Source organism: Cinclus cinclus, chromosome 1 (assembly GCF_963662255.1).
Source record: "Cinclus cinclus chromosome 1, bCinCin1.1, whole genome shotgun sequence".
In the NCBI taxonomy this organism is placed as follows: Eukaryota; Metazoa; Chordata; class Aves; order Passeriformes; family Cinclidae; genus Cinclus; species Cinclus cinclus.
In genome coordinates, this window is record NC_085046.1 from 49892780 (window position 1) to 49915732 (window position 22953).

General features: G+C 37.1%; 1 protein-coding gene across 1 annotated transcript in view; it reads right to left on the bottom strand.

The window, feature by feature from the left end:
* Nucleotides 1-22953, bottom strand: part of CNTNAP2 (contactin associated protein 2) — a 1050597-nt gene that overhangs the window by 164592 nt on the left and 863052 nt on the right. The window contains exon 14 of the mRNA XM_062510213.1: nt 18533-18689. Coding sequence (XP_062366197.1) covers nt 18533-18689 — 157 coding nt within the window. The remainder of the gene's footprint in view (nt 1-18532; nt 18690-22953) is intronic.

Consider the following 22953-nt stretch of genomic DNA (forward strand, 5'->3'; position numbering starts at 1 on the left):
CAAGTAACAAGGACAAGAGGAAATGGCCTCCAGTTACATCAAAAGAGGTTTAGATTGGAAAAATTCACAGGTTTGGATGACAGAAAATTTAAGCTACTTGCTAGACATCACACAGAAAAAAGCATACCAGCATCTCTCTTCTAAATGATAATCTAAGTCACCAATAAAGAGACAAAATATAGGATAAGAAGTAATGTCATGTATTATTAAAATTCCATGTTACTATTTGACTATTTATTTCCTTTCTTTAAAGACCCCTATCACATCTGTACTTATTTTTAAGAAAACTTAGGTATTTGAGCCTATTTTTCAGTAAGCTCTCTCCATTCTACCTGACCTCAGAGTTTAATTGTACCAACCAAATAATCTTATTTTCTGTATCTATAATCAGTTCACATTCTTTAAATACTGTATTTCAAGGGTATTGCACATAATCTATGTCCCCTCAGAAGACCTCAGTTTCAGTCCTTAGAGGCAACTATCACTTTGTACTTTAATTTTGTCTCCAGTCTTAGTCCCAGAAGATTGCTTCCCATTTTACTTTCATGAGTGTGTGGAAGAAGGCAAATTCCAGAAGTGATCCTTCTCTCAAAGTGGCACTTACCCCATCAGGACAGATGACCAGTTATTTAGCCTTTCTTACATAGCACTCAGCTTATACACCTGTAGCTCTTTTCTCCTCACAAGGATTTCTTAACCTCTTCAAACTGCTCTTCGAAGCTGGAATCAGTGATGGTATATTTTTTTTCTGCTTATCTAATAAATAGAGAAGCTGTTTCTAACTGAAAAGCTATTAATAAAAGTAATCTAAAAATGAATTCTGCATCAGGACTGTGATTTTTTGATGTTGTTGTAATCATTTGTTATACCTATGAAAGGTAGACCCTTTAAAACCTCCAGTCACGTATGAGTAGATGGGGAATAAACAGATACTTAAAACATGCCAAAATCAAATGGAAGAAGAAATTTGTAGCAACTGCCACTAAACAAACACCCTACAAAAATGAAACCTCAAAAGATTATTTACAAATTCTGCTATAAACATAATGAATGATGTGTCTGTGTCTACTGAAGAAGGAAAGTGAGGTCTATTACAATGAAAGCACTCTAGTTAGAAGAAGAATTAAATGTCCCACTACAAAATATTTAAAATATACATCCATTCATCAGAAGTAATTATCTGAAACTGAATGGTCCAAGATATCCAAGCACATTTAAAGCAATGGTGCAGCATAGAGGTAATTAACAGATGTCTTTATTCATTATGTAAACACTTTGCTATCAAGCACAAGCGAAACTAGGATATTTTCCCTCTGCTAATAAACATGCACATATATCTCTTAGAATTGATTTAATTTCAGTTTGGTTCCTTTTTTAGTGGTTTTCCTAAAAAGATGGATGACCTTGGTTTGAAGTGATACGCAAATTTATCTGTAGGTTAATTTCTTCCTGACCTTTCTGTGTTTTAGTGATACCATTACCTCTTGTCTGTGTGTGTGTATATCTCCACACACAATGGAGTGACTGGAGAAATGAGAAAGGATACTACACAAGGTACTTACTGAAGTTTTAAAAAATAATTGTAATTCCTTGCAATGTGTACAATTGTGTCAGCTCCAGAGGCAGCTGGGTTCTGCGGGACTGTACACAGAGATTCTCTCACTGCATTTACTCAAAACATTATGAGAATACTGACTGACAGAGATTAGGATTTGAGCCACAGGGAAAGCATGGTATGCAACACTTTGTGCTAAGTATTAGGCCAAATACAGACACTCTTCTTCAGAAAAATCTGTTTTGCTGCACTGGCTGAAGAATGTCAAGCATTTGTTTAGTGCTTTGTTGATCACACTTATAGAGGATTAGTGACTTATTCATTAGCCAGATTGCTCCACTTTATTGCTCTGGTGGGTTTCCATTATCCTTTCTATTAGCCTTTGAGCTCAACTTTCCTTACATTACATATCACCAGTTTTTTACCTCAACAAAAAACTGGCACACACTTGCATAACTCACCATTCATTTCCTAACACAATTTCTTCTGAGGTCAGCCTGACTTTTCCTAGCACCATACTTGACAAACTCCCCCAAGAATTTTTCTACCAAGTCTGTTGTGGCCTGACTGCATGGACTGAAATGGCTCTAGGTCACAGGTTTCTAACAGCATGTGACAATATGGTCATGACTAAAGGAGACTGATGATGAAGTGAGTGAGATAATCCTCCCTCTTATCTCTAAGTGCTTTTTCAGGACTCCAAGCAATTCTGGGTAGATTTTACAGGGAAGCTGACCCTGAAGCAATCAGGTTTTGCTTCTCTGGTATTTCAGACTGTGACATTTTTTATCAGCATTAGGTGAAGACCAAAATTATAATATAACATAGGTCAAAAAGCCTCAGGCTCACAGTATTCACAGAGGTTGCACTGAGAACCTTGACAATATTGAGGTGCATTACAATGGCTAGGTATGTTAATTTCCCAAATGTTGATGCATCTTTTCATTTCTGACAGCTTAAATGTAGTTTACTGCAGATGCTCCTTGCCTTAAAGCAAGCCTATGAGACAAACACTGCCTTATGGACGTAGGGATACCAAGAAGTCTATCAATTCTACCTATAGCAAAGACTATGCTCACAATGCAAGAAAGGTTCCAGTCACCGATGACAGCTCTCTTCTACTGCAGGCAGCCACATCACATAATCTCCTGCAGAATCTGAACATATCAGTACTAGTTTAATCCAAGAGGGACTTAATTAACTTTGCAGTAGCTCCTGTGGTGTTATGTTTTGGATTTGTGACAAAACCAGTACAACACAGGGATGGTTTTGTTATTGATCAGCAGTGCTTACAGGGTCAAGGCCTTTCCTGCTTCTCACATCATCACGTGGAAGAAAAAGGTGAGATATTTGGAGTGATGGCATTTGTCTTCCCGAGCAGTCTTTAGGCATGTGCTGGTGGTACCTTGAAGGCACCTGAGGGGAGGACATACTAGGAAGTTTTTCTCAATGAGAACTTCCTCTGTGAATTGATGGGACCAATTGGAAGCTCATTTAGTTGTTGACAGCCTGAGAAAACAATTGGAGAAGTCACTTCACTCCGTGAATTACATTTGAAGAAAGTAAACCCCGGGATAGCTCTCTTGCATTTCTGACCTCTCACAAGGCCCAACTCCTGCAACTTCTGTGTGAAATTTTGACTTTTCCAATGCTCAGATAAGACTTACATATTTCCCATCCTTCCTTGGGTGAGAGGAAGAAGAACAGAAAAGATACACCAAAGTCAATGAAGCAAAAGCTAAGTTTTTAAATGGAAGGAAAATTAAGAGATGCCACAAAAGTTGGCTGAAATATATTTTTTTGTAAGTTATAGGGGTGAACCATACTACACTAACAAAATTCCTTTAAACCATGGAGAAAGACATAGGGGGGTTGGGTTAGGTGTAAAGTGTTTGGAAGATCCTTTGGAAGGGAAAAAAGGAGATGTCTGTTCCTGGGAATGAAGTATGAACAAAGAGAAGAGAGCTAAACAGAACTTTTGCCTTTGAGTAGCTCATCCTTAAAAGTAATACCCCGTGACTTTAACATGGCCCACAAGTACAGCTCTGGGAAGGTTGTGAAGGTGGGAAAAGTTTCATGATTGCAGGTCCTGGGCGGCTGCTATTCATGAAAAATGTGAAGTCAGGAGAAAACTGGGTTTTTTCCCCCTCTCTTAACAAGATCCCTATAGCTGAAAAGAAGAAACTCCTCTCCCTAAAGTGAACTGAAAAGATTATTTAAGTAAGGAATTGACTTAAGAGTCTCTGTATGTTGTTAAAGTGTAAAAAGGGGAAGGAGATGGTAGTCTGAAGATCTATTCTGAATTTATTATTATTATTATTATTATTTTCTTTGTGTTTATTAATAAAGTTTTTCTTTATCCCTTTCAACTTTTAAGCCTGCTTTGCTTTTACTCCTAATTGTATTTCACAAAAGGTAAATATATTAAAATTAGCAAACCCAAACCATAAGAATACATGATGGACCCATGCTTTCCTGGGGATAGCTGAAGATCTGCTTGTCCATGGGAGGAGGTGAATGAATTCCTTACTTAGCTTTGCTCAAGCATGCAGCTTTTGCTTTACCTGATAAACTGTCTCTATCTCAATCCAAAAGATTTTGTACTTTTCCAAATCTCTCCATCATCCCAATGAGGAGCTGTGAGCAAACAGCTGTATGGAACTTAATAGCTTGGTTAAGAAGAATTTGTCTGTTCTTCCCCAATACTCTTACTGAAAATCTATTCCAGAATTACATTCTTCATTGAAAAAATTACAAGGTGAACAGTACTTGCAGCATCCATTTATAGACATGTTTTCCATGACTCTGTTAAATATTTTCCTGAATCTGGGTCTGCTTGCACAACCTCCTTTGGCAGCCAGTTCCTGAAGTTTGCTAGTGGAAAGTAGTACATTTCTCCCATCTATTTAAATCAGGTCTCATCCCAGATAGCAGGTTGGTACCAGCTTTTGCTGTCTATGTGCTCTGCCCATGCGCACTATGTAAGAGCGCTCTATTGCATGGGAACTTCCCTTCATTTCTTTCCCCTTGGCAAAAGACAAGTAGTTCCATGTGTATGTAAAAGTACCCCTGTTCCTTCTGAGCAAGGTATTCCAGCGCATTTAAGGCCACAAACCAGAAATGGGGTCAGCAAGGTGTTGGGGGTTGGTTCTTTCCCTTTTCCCTCTGTGGAATTTTCCCCATTGTCATGCTAAGATACCTGTTGACTGGGCCCTGGTGACAAGGGGAGGGGAGAGAAGAGGGAAACCCCGCGAGATTCAAACATCCAGAAGAGGAAGTGGAAGGCTGGGCTTGGCCCCATTTCCCCCGCGGAGTTCGGACGAGAAGGACAATCGCCGCCTCAGACCCATCCCTGCTATACCAGCGCCGGGAGCCATCGTCACTGCTGTTGGACCCTGCCCTGCTGTCTTCTCGCTTTACCCTGCCACCATCCAGCACTCTGCTGAGCACCAGGACTGACACCGTGAGCGGAGGGCTCTCTCCATCTCTCTCTCCCCCTGGGACAGCGCTGCCATCACCCCCAGCCCTCCTGCAGCTCTGCGGGACCTACCCGCCCCCAGCACCGGGAACTGCAGCTCAGGGAAAAGGTGCCTGCAGCCAAAAAACACTGGGACTGAGTTACTGTTCTGTTTGTGGGTAATTTCATAGCTGTTGTTGTTCTTGTTTGTCTTATTAGTGATACTAGTAAAGAACTGTTATTCCTATCCCCATATCTTTGCCTGAGAGCTCCCTTAATTTCAAAATCATAATAATCTGTAGGAAGGAAGGATCACATTTTTCAGTCCAAAGGGAGGCTTCTGCTTTCCTTAGCAAACACCTGTCTTTCAAACTAGGACAGAAGGTTCTCAAGAAAGTTGAATAAGTTACAAAATTAAGCAAAGGCAGTTTGAGTTGCTAGGCTAAAAACCAAGCATACAATTTCATTGTACAACTAAATGAAAGATAAAACTAGAGATATAATCATCAGCATGTCCATTTCTTCCTAGAAACCTGAACTATTTCCATGACACATTATATTTATCACTTATAAAAAAGTGCTCCATATAAAAATTCTCTTAGTTAGAAGACAGAATCAGCATAAATACTGTATGTAGTAAAAGACAAAATTAGTACATGCATTCAAAAAACACACAACTTATTTAGCAACTGAAGCTGAACTACTGCTGTGATAATGAAAGCAAAAAGAAAATCATGTTTTGACTACATATTGGTTCCTTTTAATGTATATTTAATCATATTTTGCAGATGGCAAGAGCAAAATTTGACATTGAGTCAGAGAAGAAACAGACCCCGAATTTTACACAGATCTGCAGCTTGTTCAGACTGCCTACCTGTGCAAAGTGAACCCACTCATAAACCACCACAAAAGTGTTGAATTTGTCTAGGAAACAAAAGCAGCTGTCAGAAAGAGAAGACAGTGTTTCCAGATACTATTATTTTTCCTGTTTAGTGAGTTTTTTTTCTTTTTTCTTTTTTCTTTTTTCTTTTTTTTGGTGAGGTTGTTTTCTTTTTCTATTGTTTTGTTCCATCCCCTGATCAGCAAAAATATGTCAAAAAAATAAACATATTTTGAATCAAAAAAATTATTAACTTGTCTCAGTATTTGTTTCAAAATACTGAAAATCTGAGGCCTGTAATTTTACAAGGACTTTATAGCCAATCATAAGATTTTTGCATCATTTTGCGACTAAATGAAATTCCCAAATTTCAAGAAATGCACATGAATCAGAAACAGCACACTAAACAAATATTGTAGAAAATAACTGGAAGATCCGAGTATTACAAAGCCTAAGCCCTGCAAGCTCTGCAACTGGGCACTTCACTATCCAGCTTGGACCACATATTGGATATGCTAGAGTTAAAATGTTATTCCTTACCCATTTCCTATAAATGAAAGAAGAAATATCTGAAGCATGCACTAGTAGTGTGCTGTAACTTTCAATGTCTTTGCTTCAGACTTTTTCATCCTTTATATAGCTAAAGTGGTCTTCCATGGCAATAGGAAAGAAAGCTGGTTCTTCAAAAGGTTGTTAGAAATACCTGCTTTATTCAGCAACCACTGGTTGATAAATCAAATGTTCCAGTCTTTGAAAGGATGCCTGTCATCCTTACATCACCACATCATGACAGTGGTCAAACGCTGGTGCAGGTTCTCCAGAGGGATCCCGGGATGAGCATCCTTGGAGGTGTTCTGGGCTCAAGCAGATGCAGTCCTCAGCCACTTTGATTCTACTGTCCCTGACCAGCAGGTCAGATTACAAGAGCTCAGGAGGCCACTTTGAACTATGCTGATATCTGATTAATGTATGTATGTACAGAATAGCATGGTGCAAGACCTAAGCACCCTCAAAGAGTCTCCAAAAATATCTGTCTTTAAGGAAAAGTATTTAATAAGTTTTTGCTGCCATGCTTGGTTTCCTCAAGGATTATCTCAGTTCTTTACCTTAGAGTTAAGCAGGTCAATGTCTATCTTCATTCTAAACATAATTTTGCTTTTTTTCAGCTTTCAGAATAGATGATGATATTTTTTCCTGTTTTTCATTTTGGTTTGTTCTGCTTCACACTCATATAATTAAACAGTTAATAATGGTAATAACAGTGATAATAATAAAGTAAGGTAATAATGTTTTTAAGCTTTCTGTTCACATTTGTCATCTTCTATCTGCTCTCTGGATTCAAGAGATTTAAATCAGTTAATGTTGTCTATGTTGTTGTCTTTTCAAGGTCCTTAAAGGAATATACCAGTTTTCTGTTCACAATGTCAGGGATTAATAATGTGTTTTTACGGGTTTTGAGCTTTTTTATTGAATGAAATGGCAGCAAAAGATAAGGTCAGTTTTAAGAGCATGATTTGTAAGTGTGCTGTGTAAATCAGTGTCCTAGTTTGAAAGACAGGTGTTTGCTAAGGAAAGCAGAAGCCTCCCTTTGGACTGAAAAATGTGATCCTTCCTTCCTACAGATTATTATGATTTTGAAATTAAGGGAGCTCTCAGGCAAAGATATGGGGATAGGAATAACAGTTCTTTACTAGTATAACTAACAAGACAAACAACAACAACAACAGCTATGAAATTAGCCACAAATAGAACAGTAACTCAGTCCCAGTCCTTTCTGGCTGCAGGCACCTTTTCCCTGAGCTGCAGTTCCCGGTGCTGGGGGCGGGCGGGTCCCGCAGAGCCGCAGGAGGGCTGGGGGTGGTGGCAGAGCTGTCCCAGGGGGAGAAAGAGATGGAGAGAGAGCCCTCTGCTCACGGTGTCAGTCCTGGTGCTCAGCAGAGTGCTGGATGGTGGCAGGTTAAAGCGAGAAAAAACAGCAGTGAGGTGACTCCCGGCGCTGGGATGGCAGGGATGGGTCTGAGGCGGCGATCGTCCTTCTCGTCCGAACTCCGCGGGGGAAATGGGCCGAGGCCCAGCCTTCCGCTTCCTCTTCTGGCTGTTTGAATCTCGCGGGGCTTGCTTCTTCCCTCCCGTCCCCTCCCCCTTGTCACCAGGGCCCAGTCAACAGGTATCTTAGCATGACAATGGGGAAAATTCCACAGAGGGAAAAAGGGAAAGAACCAACCCCCAACAATCAGGAGTTTGGTTTTGATTCCTGAATCTTATGAAATCCTTTAAACATATCTAATACAATTTTGTTTCAGGAAAAAGTATCTTAGATTTGACATAAGAGACTTGAATTCATTCTCTTTTCCAAAATGCTTTAACTGAACAGATGAACTCTTGACCAGTAAATGTTATTATGACATTTTATGTCATATCCAGCAAATAAATTGTTTTAGTCGTGCAATTATATGCCTGGTGATAGCATGTTAAACTTTCATCTTTCATGGAAATAATAGCCACAAATCCGTTTGTGCTTTTACATTGCCAAGAGGAAACTTTTGCATCATAGATATAGGTTTTTATATTTACTCTATTTTTTCATCCCATTTTCTAGTTTTAGGTTATTTTAGTTTATTAACTTTATATTTGCCTGCTGATTTGAAAATTTAGTTTTTCTTTTCATTTTTCTTTGCTTTCTCTTTAATAATTTATATAAATATATATATATATGTATATATACACTCAAATTCTTCCATAAAGACAATTTTACAACTTAAACAACAACCCCAAGTCATAACTTAAGGAAGATTTTGTTTCCCTAATCTACATTTAGTGTAATCCTGTAATCAACTTCCACTTGGCTGAAAGTTGAACAAAATACATATTTGTGATAAAGGAATACGCATAAGTAACTGTCCTGAGATATTGGTTTATATAGAATAATTTCTTCCTAGTAAATCCTTTATTTTTCAGCAAAATATGAAAAAGAAAAGGCATCTGAATTCCATCAGGAAACTGTCTCATATAGACACACTTCTACTGTAAAGAATACATGTAGCAATTTAATTTCAGTTTAAAGACTGTTGAAAAACCTTGAGATAAAAATACAACAATTTACCTTAGACCTGATTTACTGAACCTCCATTGCAAATGCTGACAGATCTCAGAAACTTTGCAGTCTCCAGGGACTGTAATTTATACTAATAATTTTCATAAGTATAGTATTCTGCATGTGAACAGGAGGCAGAAAAAAGAAAAACAGCTGGAGGAGGGGTGGAGGGGAGGGTTGGGATATGCAAAGAGTCTTGCAGCTGGGACAAAATATATAACCATCATTAATTAAAATCAAGTAGTAATTTTGAATACTTCGGGCAAGCCAGAAGGGAAACATGAATCGTAACTAAGATAAAGCCACACCTAGTCCATGACATTAAAACCATTTATGGAATTTAAGCTGCTTCTACAAGCCTGACTACAGATTAAAAAAAGGAAAAGCAGCCTCCCTCTTCTCTAGCTGTTAGATTTGTTGCCTTTTTTTGCTCAATTTCCAGACTTTATGGAAGGTTACTTGATTGTTTGAAATGTTTTTCACAGACAGTCTAAGTAATCTTCCTCTTTAGAGTAAAATAATGCATGATGTATATAACAATCATTCCCAGGTAAACACAATGCTACAGGTGAGGTTCAAATGCTGAGGTTTTGCAACTACCTCAGTGATGAACTGACAGGATATTTTGATCAATTGCTCTGAATACAATATTCCCATCAAGTCTGGGACCTGATACAAAAGAAGTATCTTAAGGGCTTCTGAGATCTCTCTTCCCCAAGACCTCCAATTCTCCCCTCCCCATATGATTATTTCCATTCTTCCTCTTATATCTGCATATCTATATATATATATATATCTCCTGGTACACCAAAGAACAAACAGTGAAAACAGATATATCTTTTGTTTACAGTGGAAGCTTAACACCTTCAGCTTAATGGACTCCCTTGTGATTGTTTCAGCTAAAATATGACTGCTAAATAGTAGTAACAGCTAATAATGCACTGCAGTCTTCAACTACCCTATAACACAGGTTGTCATATATCTCAGATGTCTTTACATCTGACTCCACTGATTCAGAAAGAAAAAAGTTAAGGGAGTCCTACAACTTAAGAAGAAAAGCACCCTCCTCAAGATTTAAGCAGCATCAGGTATGGAGCGAAATACATTGGGCTTGTCAGCGTTGGGGTGATTTAATCTTCATAGCGTGGCACTGAGGGCAGAGTCATTAGTCTTTAAGTTAGCCCATAAATAAAAGGTGGTGGAGGAGAAAATAATTGGCAGCTGAAAGTTCTGCAGTGCACAATGCTCAATGTACTCTGCCCATACCTGACAAGCTGTGACAGTAAGGTCATTTGCTTTAACTACAAGCTTTTCATTCAGATTAGAAAGTCTGCATCTTTCTGTGCAAAATGTAGGAGACATTTTTGTTCTTTCTTGCTTGATTTGTCACTCACACTAAGTTTAATAACAAAAAGTATACAAATATATATACAAATATGCTGGGAATCATATTCTGAACATCTGCATGGTAGAATTTAAAAATCACATATCCTTTTCACCTGCTAATTCATAGCCCTCTCAAAAAATTCTTAGAATACACTGAGAAAGATGAGGCACTTTTAATAACAGCAAGGATGTGCCAGAGAATAATAATTACAAATATCTAATTCTGATAGATTTTTTTCCACTGGTGCTGTTGAACAATCCTCTAATTTAATCTGGATGACATCATCTGTCTGTGACTAGCTGGAACTGAAGACAAGAAAACCTGAACAGCATCACTCAGAAGTGAGGTTGGCAGCAGGATAAACACTCATGTTTTGTCTCACCATGATTTACAGAGCAAATTAATAATCAAGGATAACGTCTTTTCATCACTCTCCCCTTTGAATTCATTCTTTACTGCTAACACTGAGAAATGAATGAACTTGAAGTCAAATAGGAATGATCATCCTTAGGAAGTTGTTAGAACTTGACCATTTCCACATATACAACAAGGCAAAAGACTGCTCATGATGCATGAGACAGTACAGAATCCTGTTTCCTCGTTCTCAGTTTTGTATTGATTGTAGGAAAAAAAAGTCATCGTAACTACACAATAAGTACATGGGACTGAATAAATAGCACTAAGTAAGAAAGAGGTATTTTAACAAAGAAAAGGCAGGTTACCAAAGAGTTATTTCATGTCATATCAATGCACATATATTCCTCTGTTTTTAGATTTGAACAATGTTGAGACTTTGGTCCTCACATGTTGGAATGGGTCTGGTTGGGATGGATAGGGGAGTGGCTTCACTTGCAAATGCAGAGAACATTACCTTCTGACCCTGGAAAACACCTTGCTAGAGAGAGAACATCCTTGCTGTTAGAATGAGAGAATACAAAGAAGAGTTGCCTCATGGGAGCTAATATGTTAATCAGTTAAACAAATAAGGTTATTCTTGGTTCTTAGTTTCAATACATGGTTGGCTGACTGTTCTTTCCATATGTGGTTCTGTTTCTTATCCTCATTATTGATTGAACCCTGCACTCTCTACCTCACCCTATATATTGTTAGGACTTCCTGGTTCCTGGGTCCTCAAGAAACGATCCCTTGTACTGCGCATGGCTTTTTTGTTTTTTTTTATTTTAACCATTATAAAATTCCTTTGTTTCCCAGATTATTCTCATTGTTCCCGTCCTTCTGCTTTTGCCATGCACCTCCCTGGCTGGACCAATCTTGGTTGTCGCTGCCCCACTTGTGATGACACACATATATCTGGTCACTGCCATGAGCCAGAACTCTTAAAATCTTTTCTTTACTCCCAGTGAGTAGGCTGATAGTTAAAGTCCAGGTAGGATGAGCTTGTTATAAACAAGGCCTGAATCAAGTACCAAAGGTGAATAATACAGAAGAGAAAAGAGAGAAAACAAAAGTAACATTTGAAAGTTTCATGATTCATTGAACCTTGAAACTTCTAAACGCTTCAATCTGTATCAGTTTAGGCTAGAAATCTGTCAGTTCCTGTGAGCTACATACCATGGCCGTTGTTAGTACTTGCATGGAACATCTTTAAAAGAGAATGAGCAATCTATATCTATGTGATCCTAGGTTTGTCTGGATCCTGGACTAAAGCTGCCAGTTCATTAGAAATACAACACAAGCATTAGGGGGAATTCCAGACAGCAAAGTCCTTCTCAGTTTACACAAAAGCAATAGCCTAAAAACTTACTGTGCAAGAGATGCTATGCTCTTCATCAGCCCTTGGATTAAATTTTAAATCAGTCTTATATACACATTAATGGTAGTGAATGCACAGCATTGAGGAAAAAAAAAACAGTCTTTTTGGGTTTGTAGACAGCCTTGCATAACAAAATCCTGGATTTTGGCCAGAGTCCTGTGGTGGTACTAAGGCACAAGTAAAGGAGAGTTTAAAAGTCACTACTCAGAACATTTGTAGCATGACCAAGTGTTGCATATCAAAATTTCCATCTCTCAAATTTTTAATCTGTCATTATCAGTAACAAATGTAGCCACATAGAGCCAACGATAAATTCTCAGTTTGGTTTTTGTTTTCCACACAGAATGTGTAGCCTAGACACTTCTGATCATGTAAAACCTCTGCGGAAACTCCAGTTCCTACCTAGATGGGAAAATAATGGAAAAGAAAAAGACATCGTTAGCAGCTTCTAATGTAAGACAGGAGAAGCCAGTGTCTTCTAATTATCCAACTCTCTCTGAATCAGCAGCTCTGTTACTGAGAGCACAAGGTTAAAGGATAGATGGATTTTCAAAAGTGCCCTAGGGAGTCAGGAACTGAAATATCTATGATTTTGATGGTAATTATGACCTACTAAACTTAAGCCTTGATGTCTACCAGTAGCTCCAGAAGCCTTTAATATCCTGTTAAATCTGGCTACAAATGACCTACCTATAATTTCCGCTGCTTCAGGCCGGCATTTTAACATCCACCTATATTCCTGTCACTCAAACAAACTCATGTCATTCTGAGCTCTGTTTAGTCATCTTTTCCCGTGACCTGAAACTTTTGTTTGAATCTCCCTTTGTCGGAGAAAAGTTGTAAGGGAAGAGGGATGCATCCTGCAGAGCGTTCTGTAAAACACCTCACAAAAATAAAGCAATTTGACAGGCTCTGGACAAAGAAACTTTAATATCCCAACTGTGAGATTATAAATAAGATTCCCTCCACTGATTTTCTCCATTTGGCCCAAGCACTTTTATCTGCAAATTCTGCTTAAACCCTTTTGATCATCTTTTGGGCCACCAAATAGTTCTTGAAAGATTAGCAACCACATCAGTAGTCAGAAACAAAGTTCATGACTGACTTTGTAACCTGAAGAGTATTCACATCAGGAAGCACTAAATGAAAAAGCTTCTTATGTCTCCTTTTCTGAGTAAATCCTTGAACAGCATCATATTATACATCTTCTAACTTATGGGCACTTCTCTGTAATAAAAAGCAAGTAGCCTGGGGTGAAGAAACTTTGTCAATATGAGTCTTAACTAACTCTAGGCTCAAATGAGAGTAGGAATCAACATTTCTTTGCAGAGGTTTACATTTGCTGCTTAATTCATACAGTGTGCCTATCTCTACAATGCCAGTAATTTTTTAAAGGAGCTCCCTAATTGTAATAATAATGTTTTTATTCATTTTTTTTTAAAAGTCTTACATTTTATCTAAAATTAATCACTTGATTATAATTTTGTTTAACAGCAACCCAGAGAACTTCTTGCTACTCATAAGAACTAACTTTATTCTCTCAAGATTGAGGTAATCTGACTTTAAATGTCAACCACACAAACTTTAAAAAATTATCTTTATTAGCGAGCAAATCTAACTTTTCTTATAATATCTGATCCATTTAACTCTGAATTAATTTTATTTTGGACACAAATCATAGATAATTTGGGACTAAGGATCATTTTGGCAGGATTACTCTGGGTGAAGCTATTTCATCTGTGTTTTTGGTTTTCTATCATGACAAAAATGACTAATTACTTACATTGCAGCAACATGAGTTCTCTAAAGAATCAGGTTCTATTTTAGACTATGTGTGCAAATGCACACAAATCTTTTTTCCATATCTCATATATTCCCTGCCAACATCTACTATTTGGCTGATTTACCAATAAATAAGTAATGGTAATCGACATGTTAGGCATGTGCTAAATACAACTATTTTATTCCAAAAGATAAAGTATAATATAAAATTTTAAAAATCAGTAATAGAAAAACCATATAGCTGTAAGGTTTACCAAGCCTATGGTATACACTAATCCCTTGGAAAAGTTACTTTGTAAGTGAGTCCATGATTAACACAGCTGGCTCTGTACTTACATAGAATTACTCATATACTTGGTAAAAAAAAAAAAAATAGCAAAAACCATGCACAAAATTTTGCAGTTAAAAAAAGCATTTCAGGCTGCATAAAGAGCTTTAATTAGTCCCCTACTCCTACCACCATGATACAATTCTCAACTGGTCCTTGATTATTATTTATTCTGGAGGACTTCTGCATTATTCAGTACAGGATGTAGACAATACTCAGTATAATATTTCCCACTCTCCAAATTTACTCTCATGCTTCAATATGAGGATCCCATTTTATATCTAATGTGTTATCTCAATCTTTCTATAAAGAGCATATTTTCTCCATGGATTTTTTATTGTGCTCATTAATACAGCAGATGATTGCTTTATAAATCTACCTATCTTTGCAATATCTCCATGAGGGTGTATCTGGCATAATTTGCATTCTACAGATTAGATGTTGAGGCTGAAAGATGTTAATGTTAAAAACACTCATACCTAGTTCTCCATCTGAGATGCCTACATTGTTTTGTTTTGTTTTGTTTTTCTTTTGCTTTGAATGACTGCATCAGATGTATTCAGCGACTGATCCCTTAATCTGGTTGCAGCTGTTAATGTTTTGTATTTCCACAAAGTGGACTTGTGGGTTTCCACTAGATAGACAGAAAATTAGGATCAGACTCATGACTGTTCTGTGAAGAAATGGTTTATGAAACTGAAGAAGCATCATGAAGGAATGTTGTTCCAGAGGCAGGGTTAGAATCTAGTTCTCCAGGGAAGCATTCTCCTGCCTTTGCTATGAAATCATTCATCAAACTCTAATTCCTTTCATAATTGCTAACACAGTTTCTAACTTCTACAATAAAAGTAGTAGACAATATTCTACTTATACAACATAATTCTGATTCAGCCTGACCCATTCTTCAGGGGCTCCCCAATTTCCTTTAAAAGTCTCTCTCCTGAATCTTGCTCTTCTCCTTCACCTTTCATTCTCACAATTTCTACAGTCTTCTTTTCCCATTTTACTCCCTTACCTTTTCTAATATAGTTATTGCTCTGACTACTGCCTTCTCCCCACTGTGTACTAGCCCTGCAACCACCCAAAAACCCCAAAACAATTTTTCCAACACTTCCTGGGTAGGAGCAGAACATCATTCTGGGAATGCCACAAGCAAACACAGTGCTCCCAGCTGTGGACAAGATATGTAATTACTGCAAAAGTCCCACCTGAGCTCTCAGCAACGGTTTGGTGTTTACTCATCCCTTCTCTTTTAAGGGATCATAAATCCTTCTAAAATAAGTTGTGCTGGTCAGCTATGGTGGCAAGCTGTGGTAAGCTGCTTTGTTAATAAATGAACTGAGACTTGTTTGCTCATCATAAACCCTTGCATATCCTGTGGTCCAACCCAGGAGCTGTTTTGCTGCCACCAGAATTCAGCACAAATGTGTTGGACGCCCTGGTTGAATTCTATCCCAATGACTGAAATCATCAAGGTCTCCTATTCTCCTGAGCTCACTTGCTTTTGTAGGTATTGATGAACCTGGCTAGGTAGAATTCCTAACTAGGACTACTCAAACTAACGCCCAAACTCAAGAGATATGGCTGTGGAAAAGACTAGATTCTGCCAAAACCAAACTGAAAAAATGAATCTTGAAAAAAATGTCCTTAAAGACTAATATATAGCTTTCATTTTTTCCTGTGATTTACACATACTACAGATTAAAATATAATATCCAGTACTACAGTTGCTTTTCATAAAATATTCTCACAATAAATAGTAGTTGTCCAGAAAAAATTCTGATACTTATGTAAAGAAATATTGTATAAATGTATTCTTGTATGAAGTTCTGAGTAAACAGTTGTAGATCTTTTCTCATAATAAGCCTATTTTAGATTTAAATCTAATAACCATATGAATCTATTTATTAATAGACTCCACATAATCTCAGTGTGTATAGGGGGTGTAGAGGTTACAGAAAGATTATTGAGTAAATGCTACTTATTAAATAATCATCTGTGACTCTTAGGGAATCTTCAAGAAGAGATCAAAATCCAGTGCTACTTTCCCCATACATTTCCCTTGCTGTAAAAGAAAACAGTCAACATATGGTACAAACCCCTATTACTCATGGATATGCCTCCAGTGCCTCAGGCAATGAAAACTGTAAGTGCTCCTAATTCTACCATTATTGTAATTATTATCACAATATCTTCCTTTAATTGTTACCATTCTGACACAAAATCAAACCTACATCCCTTCTGCCACACTGCTCTAGTGCCTGTGGTTGAGTTGGAGTCATCTGATTTTATGCTCTTCATTCTCTCTATATAATTCTATTTCTGAAGTTTGGCAGCATGTGTGATTACCCTGTCTCTAAAATTGACTTTTCTATATCTGTGGTGTCCTGTGGTTCATCCCATATCATAGCTAACAGCATACTATCCTAACAACGTCAAAGCTTAGGGTGGCAATGTCTGTGGCAATATTTGATTTTCTACATCCTAAAATGTAATTTTTTCAGGGACTGGAAGGTTTTCTTTATTACTCTATTTTTCTGTATTTCATACTTCATTATTGCAGATCACACCAAACAGGGTCCTGCTGCTCTCTGGAGAGATCTTCATAAGCTGGAGAAGTGGGTTCACAGAAATACAATGAAGTTCAACAGTGAAGAGTGTAAAGCTTTGCACCTGGGGGAAACAACCCCATGCAGCAGTATATGCTGGGAGCTGGGAAGTGACTTGTCAGAAAAGACTCTGAGGGTTCTGGTGGATGCCAAGTTGAATGTGAGCCAGCAATGTGCGCTCAAGCAGGCCAATGGTATCCTGGGGTGTATTATTCAAAGTTTTGCCAGCAGATTGAGGGAGGCCATCCTTCTCTCCTGCTCAGCCCACATTTGGAGTTCTGGGTCCAGGTCTGTGGCTCCAGTACAAGACAGAGATGAAATTACTAGTTGGAGTCCAATGAAGGGCCACTAAGGTGATAGAGGGACTGGACTAGACATCTCTCATATGAAAAGAAGCTGAGGCAGCTGGAGCTGTTCAGCCTGGAGAAAAGAAGGTTAAGAGGGATGTCATCAATGTCTATAAATATCTAATGCGAGGGTGCAAAGCAGATGGATTCTTTCCAATGGTGCCCAGTCCCAGGACCAGAGAAAATGCACACAGGAAAGCTGCAGAGTCCATCCCTGGATTTATTTAAAAACTGTCCAAAGTACTGGGCAATGGTTTATCGGTGACCCTGCTTGAACAGATGGGTTGAACCAGAGGAACTCTGAGGTCCCTTTCATCCACAACTATACTGTGATTCTGTGGTTCTGCAATTCTTCCTATTATCTCTCTTTTTCTTCTTTTTTAGTCCCTGACATATCACTACAGTTCTGTAGCTCTACATTCATTAATAGCAGTAGAATTTCTCAATTAATCTCAAACAGTTTATGAGCCAGTATTGATTCAATTACCCACAGGTTGCTATTAATGGGAGAAATGTTCATAAAAGTATGGTTTCAATATGTCACTGAATATTGCATACCATGTAAAATATAGTCCCACCTGTCATGACAAAAGAGACACAAATGATTAAGGTTCACAAACCAAGTGTTGTAAGACCACAGAGAGGGTCTCACTTGAAATGATGATGAACTTCATGTAGTTTGTTCACATTTATGAGGAATAACACAGATGCAAGTTTATTTCTTTTTTCTGCCTTAATTAATTAAATTATTCCATGCAAAGGCTGGTAGCTTCCCCTGAAACACAGAGACTCATTCCAGAATATGTGTTGAGTCTAGTTCTTAACATATTTTTCTCATGAAAGATGGATAATGAGAGTTGGAGGTACCAGATGAGTGATTTAAATACATATCACTTACATTCAATTGCAGCAGCAACACTATAAAAAGGAGAAATTCTGGGAAAACCCACGAAGTTTCAGGGATAAAATTAATTCTGTACTGCAGTATAACTGAATCTGATGGAGACAAAGTTGCATGGGTGGCCAAAGTGATGGTCTTTCTTATGAGGATTTGCCTTTGCAATTTTAGCATTCTTTTCTATAGCTCAGTGGGCTGGATATCATAAATATAGTCCTCATATTTTACAGTCACAGACATCAGGAATAAAATGTAAATCAAGGCATGGGTTGACATGTTGCAGGAGGGATAATATTTTTACTTTTGTTCTTTGGTAAGAAAGGAAATATAGAAAAAAAATATATATACTAAAAGTCATGGCAGTGTTGTGAAAATTAGGAGATTTGGTCATTCTTATCCTGCCTTCTTGTAAAGCACTCACCATTGCTTATAGTCAGCATCGCAGTTGCAGTAGTACTTGGGATCAGTACAGTTGCGTTCGATGCCGCAGGCACATTTTTGAATGCCAGGTCCTGATCCGCCCCAATAGTAGTGCTTCTCATTGGCTTTTCCAACCCACCAGGTATATGGATTCCCTTCTGCAATGAATAAAAATGCAAGGTTATGATGCATCAAAGAGGTAGAGTTCCATAATGCATTAACTGAGCTCAGATGCTTTATATGTAAATGCTAACAACATGTAATTGGAGACATCCCACATTGCTGGCAAACAAATGAATTCCTTGTTACTAAAGGTATTCAAAGGACACATAAACAGAACACATTTTCTTTTCTGTATTCACACAATTTATAATGACAGAAATTAATTATTTTTTATTTTATATTCTCTTTGTTTAGCTTTTTAATTATACTCTGTATAATGAGAATATGTGGTCAGATTCCATAATTATTTTCAATTAATTTAAAACTCACATATTAAGCTATCAGATGGATTATTTCAATATTTGACCTTGAATGCTGCAGAGGAAACAATGTTTGTTTATTTTAGATTATTTATTTATTTATTTATTTATTTTCTAAACAACAGCTTTTAATTGAAAATTATTCTGTTGTCACTGGAAAACAAACATGTTCATCATACTCTCTCCAGCTGGTACTAAACAAGGCATAAATATATATTATCAAACTCCAAAAGCATTTTAACCACTTTTAGAAAAGTATATATGCTTTTACTGTAATACTTTAGCAGAGTGGTTCTGAACTTTGATTTAATCATGTATCTTTTCATTGGGTCTGCAACTGGATATTTTTACCTACTGCTCTGAGCTTATTTCTAATCCTTTTAGACTAACTAAGACTTATGTGTAAATAAAAAAAAAACACCCTCCACTTTGATTTATAGTTTGAAAAAAAATATCCTTACTGAAAAATTATTTTTTATTCCTCTGGTTCAGCAAGACACTCAAATATGAACTTTAAACTCAAACAAAAATGAAAAACTTAATTGGTATCAATGTACTTAGTGATTTGTTTCATTGAAAAATAATGATTTAGCTCAGCCTATAAACAGGTTTTTAAAAATGTCTCTTTTCCCTCATCTAAGCTATTTTATATTAAATTAATATAATCTATGGAATTCACTGATTGATAAATTTTACCAGTAAAATCCTACATAATATATATTCTACTTCCATAATTTTTTGTTTGCACATCTCACACATACCTCCAAAACTACAGGCCATTTCACAATTAGATTTAATAATCTAGACCATAAAACTACTTATTCCAGACAGAAGTTTAAAGTAACTCACACCAAACTCTCAAGAAAATTAAATTCTGTAGATGAAGAGAACAATCAAATATCTACACATGTTTAAAAAGTACCACACCCTGAAATGCTCAGCTCTCTGAAAATACTTTTTTCAATGTATTTGAATTGTTAACATCATATAAGATAGCAAAAAATACAGTTATGTGAAAAAATTTGTGTCAGCCAAAGGTTTTTATTAGATGTTGCTGTGCTGCACTGTAAGTTCAGCTGTAGTGCTAATGCAATGGGTGTGGTAATAGTGTGACTTTATTCTAGACTCTGAATTGGTCATTTTAGCTTCTGTGATTCAATTATCATAGAACTAAGTGCTGCAAGTTAGAAGAATGTGCCACACGATTGCTGCAGCAAAATTCCCAACCTGCAATACAATCTAGCAGTTCTGATAGTACATAGCCCTGGATTACAAACGATTATTTAAAAAGCATTTAAAGGCAAATGTCAGCTTTCCACAGAGAATGACAGAATTGCTTTTATTAACACAGGATCCAACTATAGAATTAATGGTATCTGAAACTCCTATTTTCTGTTTTTTTCAATTTCACTTTTGAAATTATTATTAATTTTTTTGCTGTGACACTAATGCTGCTGTTTTGACTGTTACTCAAAATTCTCTTTGTTTATATCCTTTCTGTCAAGTGAAGTCAGCAAGTAATTTACTGGGAAGCAAGACTGCTAATTAAGGCACTAGGAGAAGAAAAAAGAATTGTAAAAAAGCAGATCAAAAATGCAGAAACAGGTAGAATGATTAAAGCAGATGAAAGTGATGGCAGAATTACAGACTACAGTGATGGCTGTCACAGACCACTATGACAGAATGTTTGAACTCATTTAAATGACAATTGACATACAGTTTTAAACCATGAGCATACTGTAGCATACACAGAGCTGTTTTTCACATCTATTGTTTTAGTGTGTTTAGTGGTGTGTTTTTATATATATTGTCTAGGCCCCATTTGGACCCATGTTTCCTCATTCTGAAGACCTACCCTCAGGATTAGAAGCAAAAATTTAGGAAGAGACTAATGTACATGTTTAAAATTTCCAGAAAGGTCAAGAAGGTAATGTATGATTTAAAGGGTTTTGCACTCAGCACATATTTTGTTAGACATCCCAACAACCAATAACCACAGCACTGCCTTGTGAACACCACCCAAGACTCCAATTGCCTGGCATATTTTGCTAAGGCTTGTAACAGAGGAGATCTTGGTAGACAGATCTCATTAGCTGGCATCCATACAGTAGGACATAACCTCAGGCACAGGAATAAGATAAGCCTCAAACCAGATCATTTTGCACCACAGTGGCCATACAAGAGGTTCTGGAGTTTTTTGCAATCTACAGTTAATGAAAAGTGTGGAGACACAGTTACACCCCATCTATTCTGTGTCAGTCAAACTGAATGAGAACAGCCCTTAAGAGTCTTCCTGCTTCGTGTCAGCCAGAAAAAAGATGAGCAGTGTTTTGTTTAAACATCATATGCTACAAATTGTGAGTGCTATGCAGTTATATTGCAGACACTGCTATGACTGAGCATAGCAAAGAGTAAAACCCTGCAAATACAGAGATTAAAAAAACAATAGCAAATAAGGCTAGAAGGGAGAAGGATGTTTCATGCAGGCAAAAAAAAAAAAATTTAAAAATACGATCACTGTTCCCATCTCACACTTCACTCTCATTTAAACCTCTGTGGTCTCCTTTTGAGGATGTAAATCTTTCTGCTCAGGAGCCCTTTGCTTTTTTTTTTTTTTTTTTCTGCTTTGGAAGATTTTGGGAAAGGCTAATCCAAGGAGAAGGAGCAATGCAGTCCAGTATGAAGAATGATCATTAATGGATGTAATTTTAAGTATCAGACTATTTTTGCCAAAAATTATTATTTTGCTAAACTGTCAAAAGTATTGGTCTTATGGAATTAAGAGTATATAAATTCAGTTTAATGACAAAACCAGTTTTCAAATGTATTGTAGTACAAGAAAATATTTCTTCTGTTTTTTTAAAACCGGCTTTTCTTATATATAAATTTTGAGTCATGGGAAGCTTTTTAGGTCTCATTGACTGAGTGCTTTCCCCTCTCTCCCCTCCCCCTTCCCCCTCCCCCCCGCTTTTGTGGACAAATAGCATGATGAGAAGATGGAGGAGGAAAGAGATGATTTTTGATTAGAATAAAGCCTTGATGCAGAACTGCTTTTTGGATACAAATCAGCTCTCCTTCGAGACATGATGTGGGAAACGTTTAAGTTTGTGCATACTGAGTTATGTATGACCAGGATGCCTTTTCACATCTGTTCTTGAAGAGAAGACCCTTGCAAAGTTTTGTGTGCTCAGCATTCACTGACTTAGCATAAAATAATAATAGTATCAGAGTAAGGTGTGGAGACCAAGAAAATGGATAAAGCTATCCAATTTTTAAGAGATCCTGTAACCTCACAGAAAGAACAGTCTTCTAAGGACAAAATGGCCAATGTAATTTTATTGGGGCCTGCAGGCATATGAACATGGCTATAACATCAGAATCAAATCATATTTGTAGTTATCTGAATATCTGTCTCTCTCTCTCACACACACACACGCGCACACACACACACACACACACATAAGCCTTTAACATTGATGTTGCAATGCCTTTGCAATGCTGGACTTGGGTTAAAACTATGGCAAAAATATGGGTTCATAGGCCAGATTTGCAGTTAGTAGATGAAAGAATGTAAAGGACCTGGTCATCGATGTTTTCTATCAAGTTCTCCTGTACAGAATATTCAAGAAAAAGTAAAGGTTAAAAAAACTTTTCTGTATTCTCACAGATGACTTCTTTGTAATCCTACAGAGTGTCATAAAAAAGTGATTCCTTTTTAATCTCATAAATGTATCTTTGTGTGAACCATTTCATTTAATATAAAACCATACCAAACAAAAGTTAATGTAGTATGAACAGAATTCTTAATAGTCAATAATATATTTATTTCTGATATAGCTGAACAATCTCTAAATGTATAACTTTTTAAAGTGCACTATAGCTGAAGTCTTAAAATGCACAACTTTTGAAAGTACGCTTCATATTCTACTGAGCATTTAAT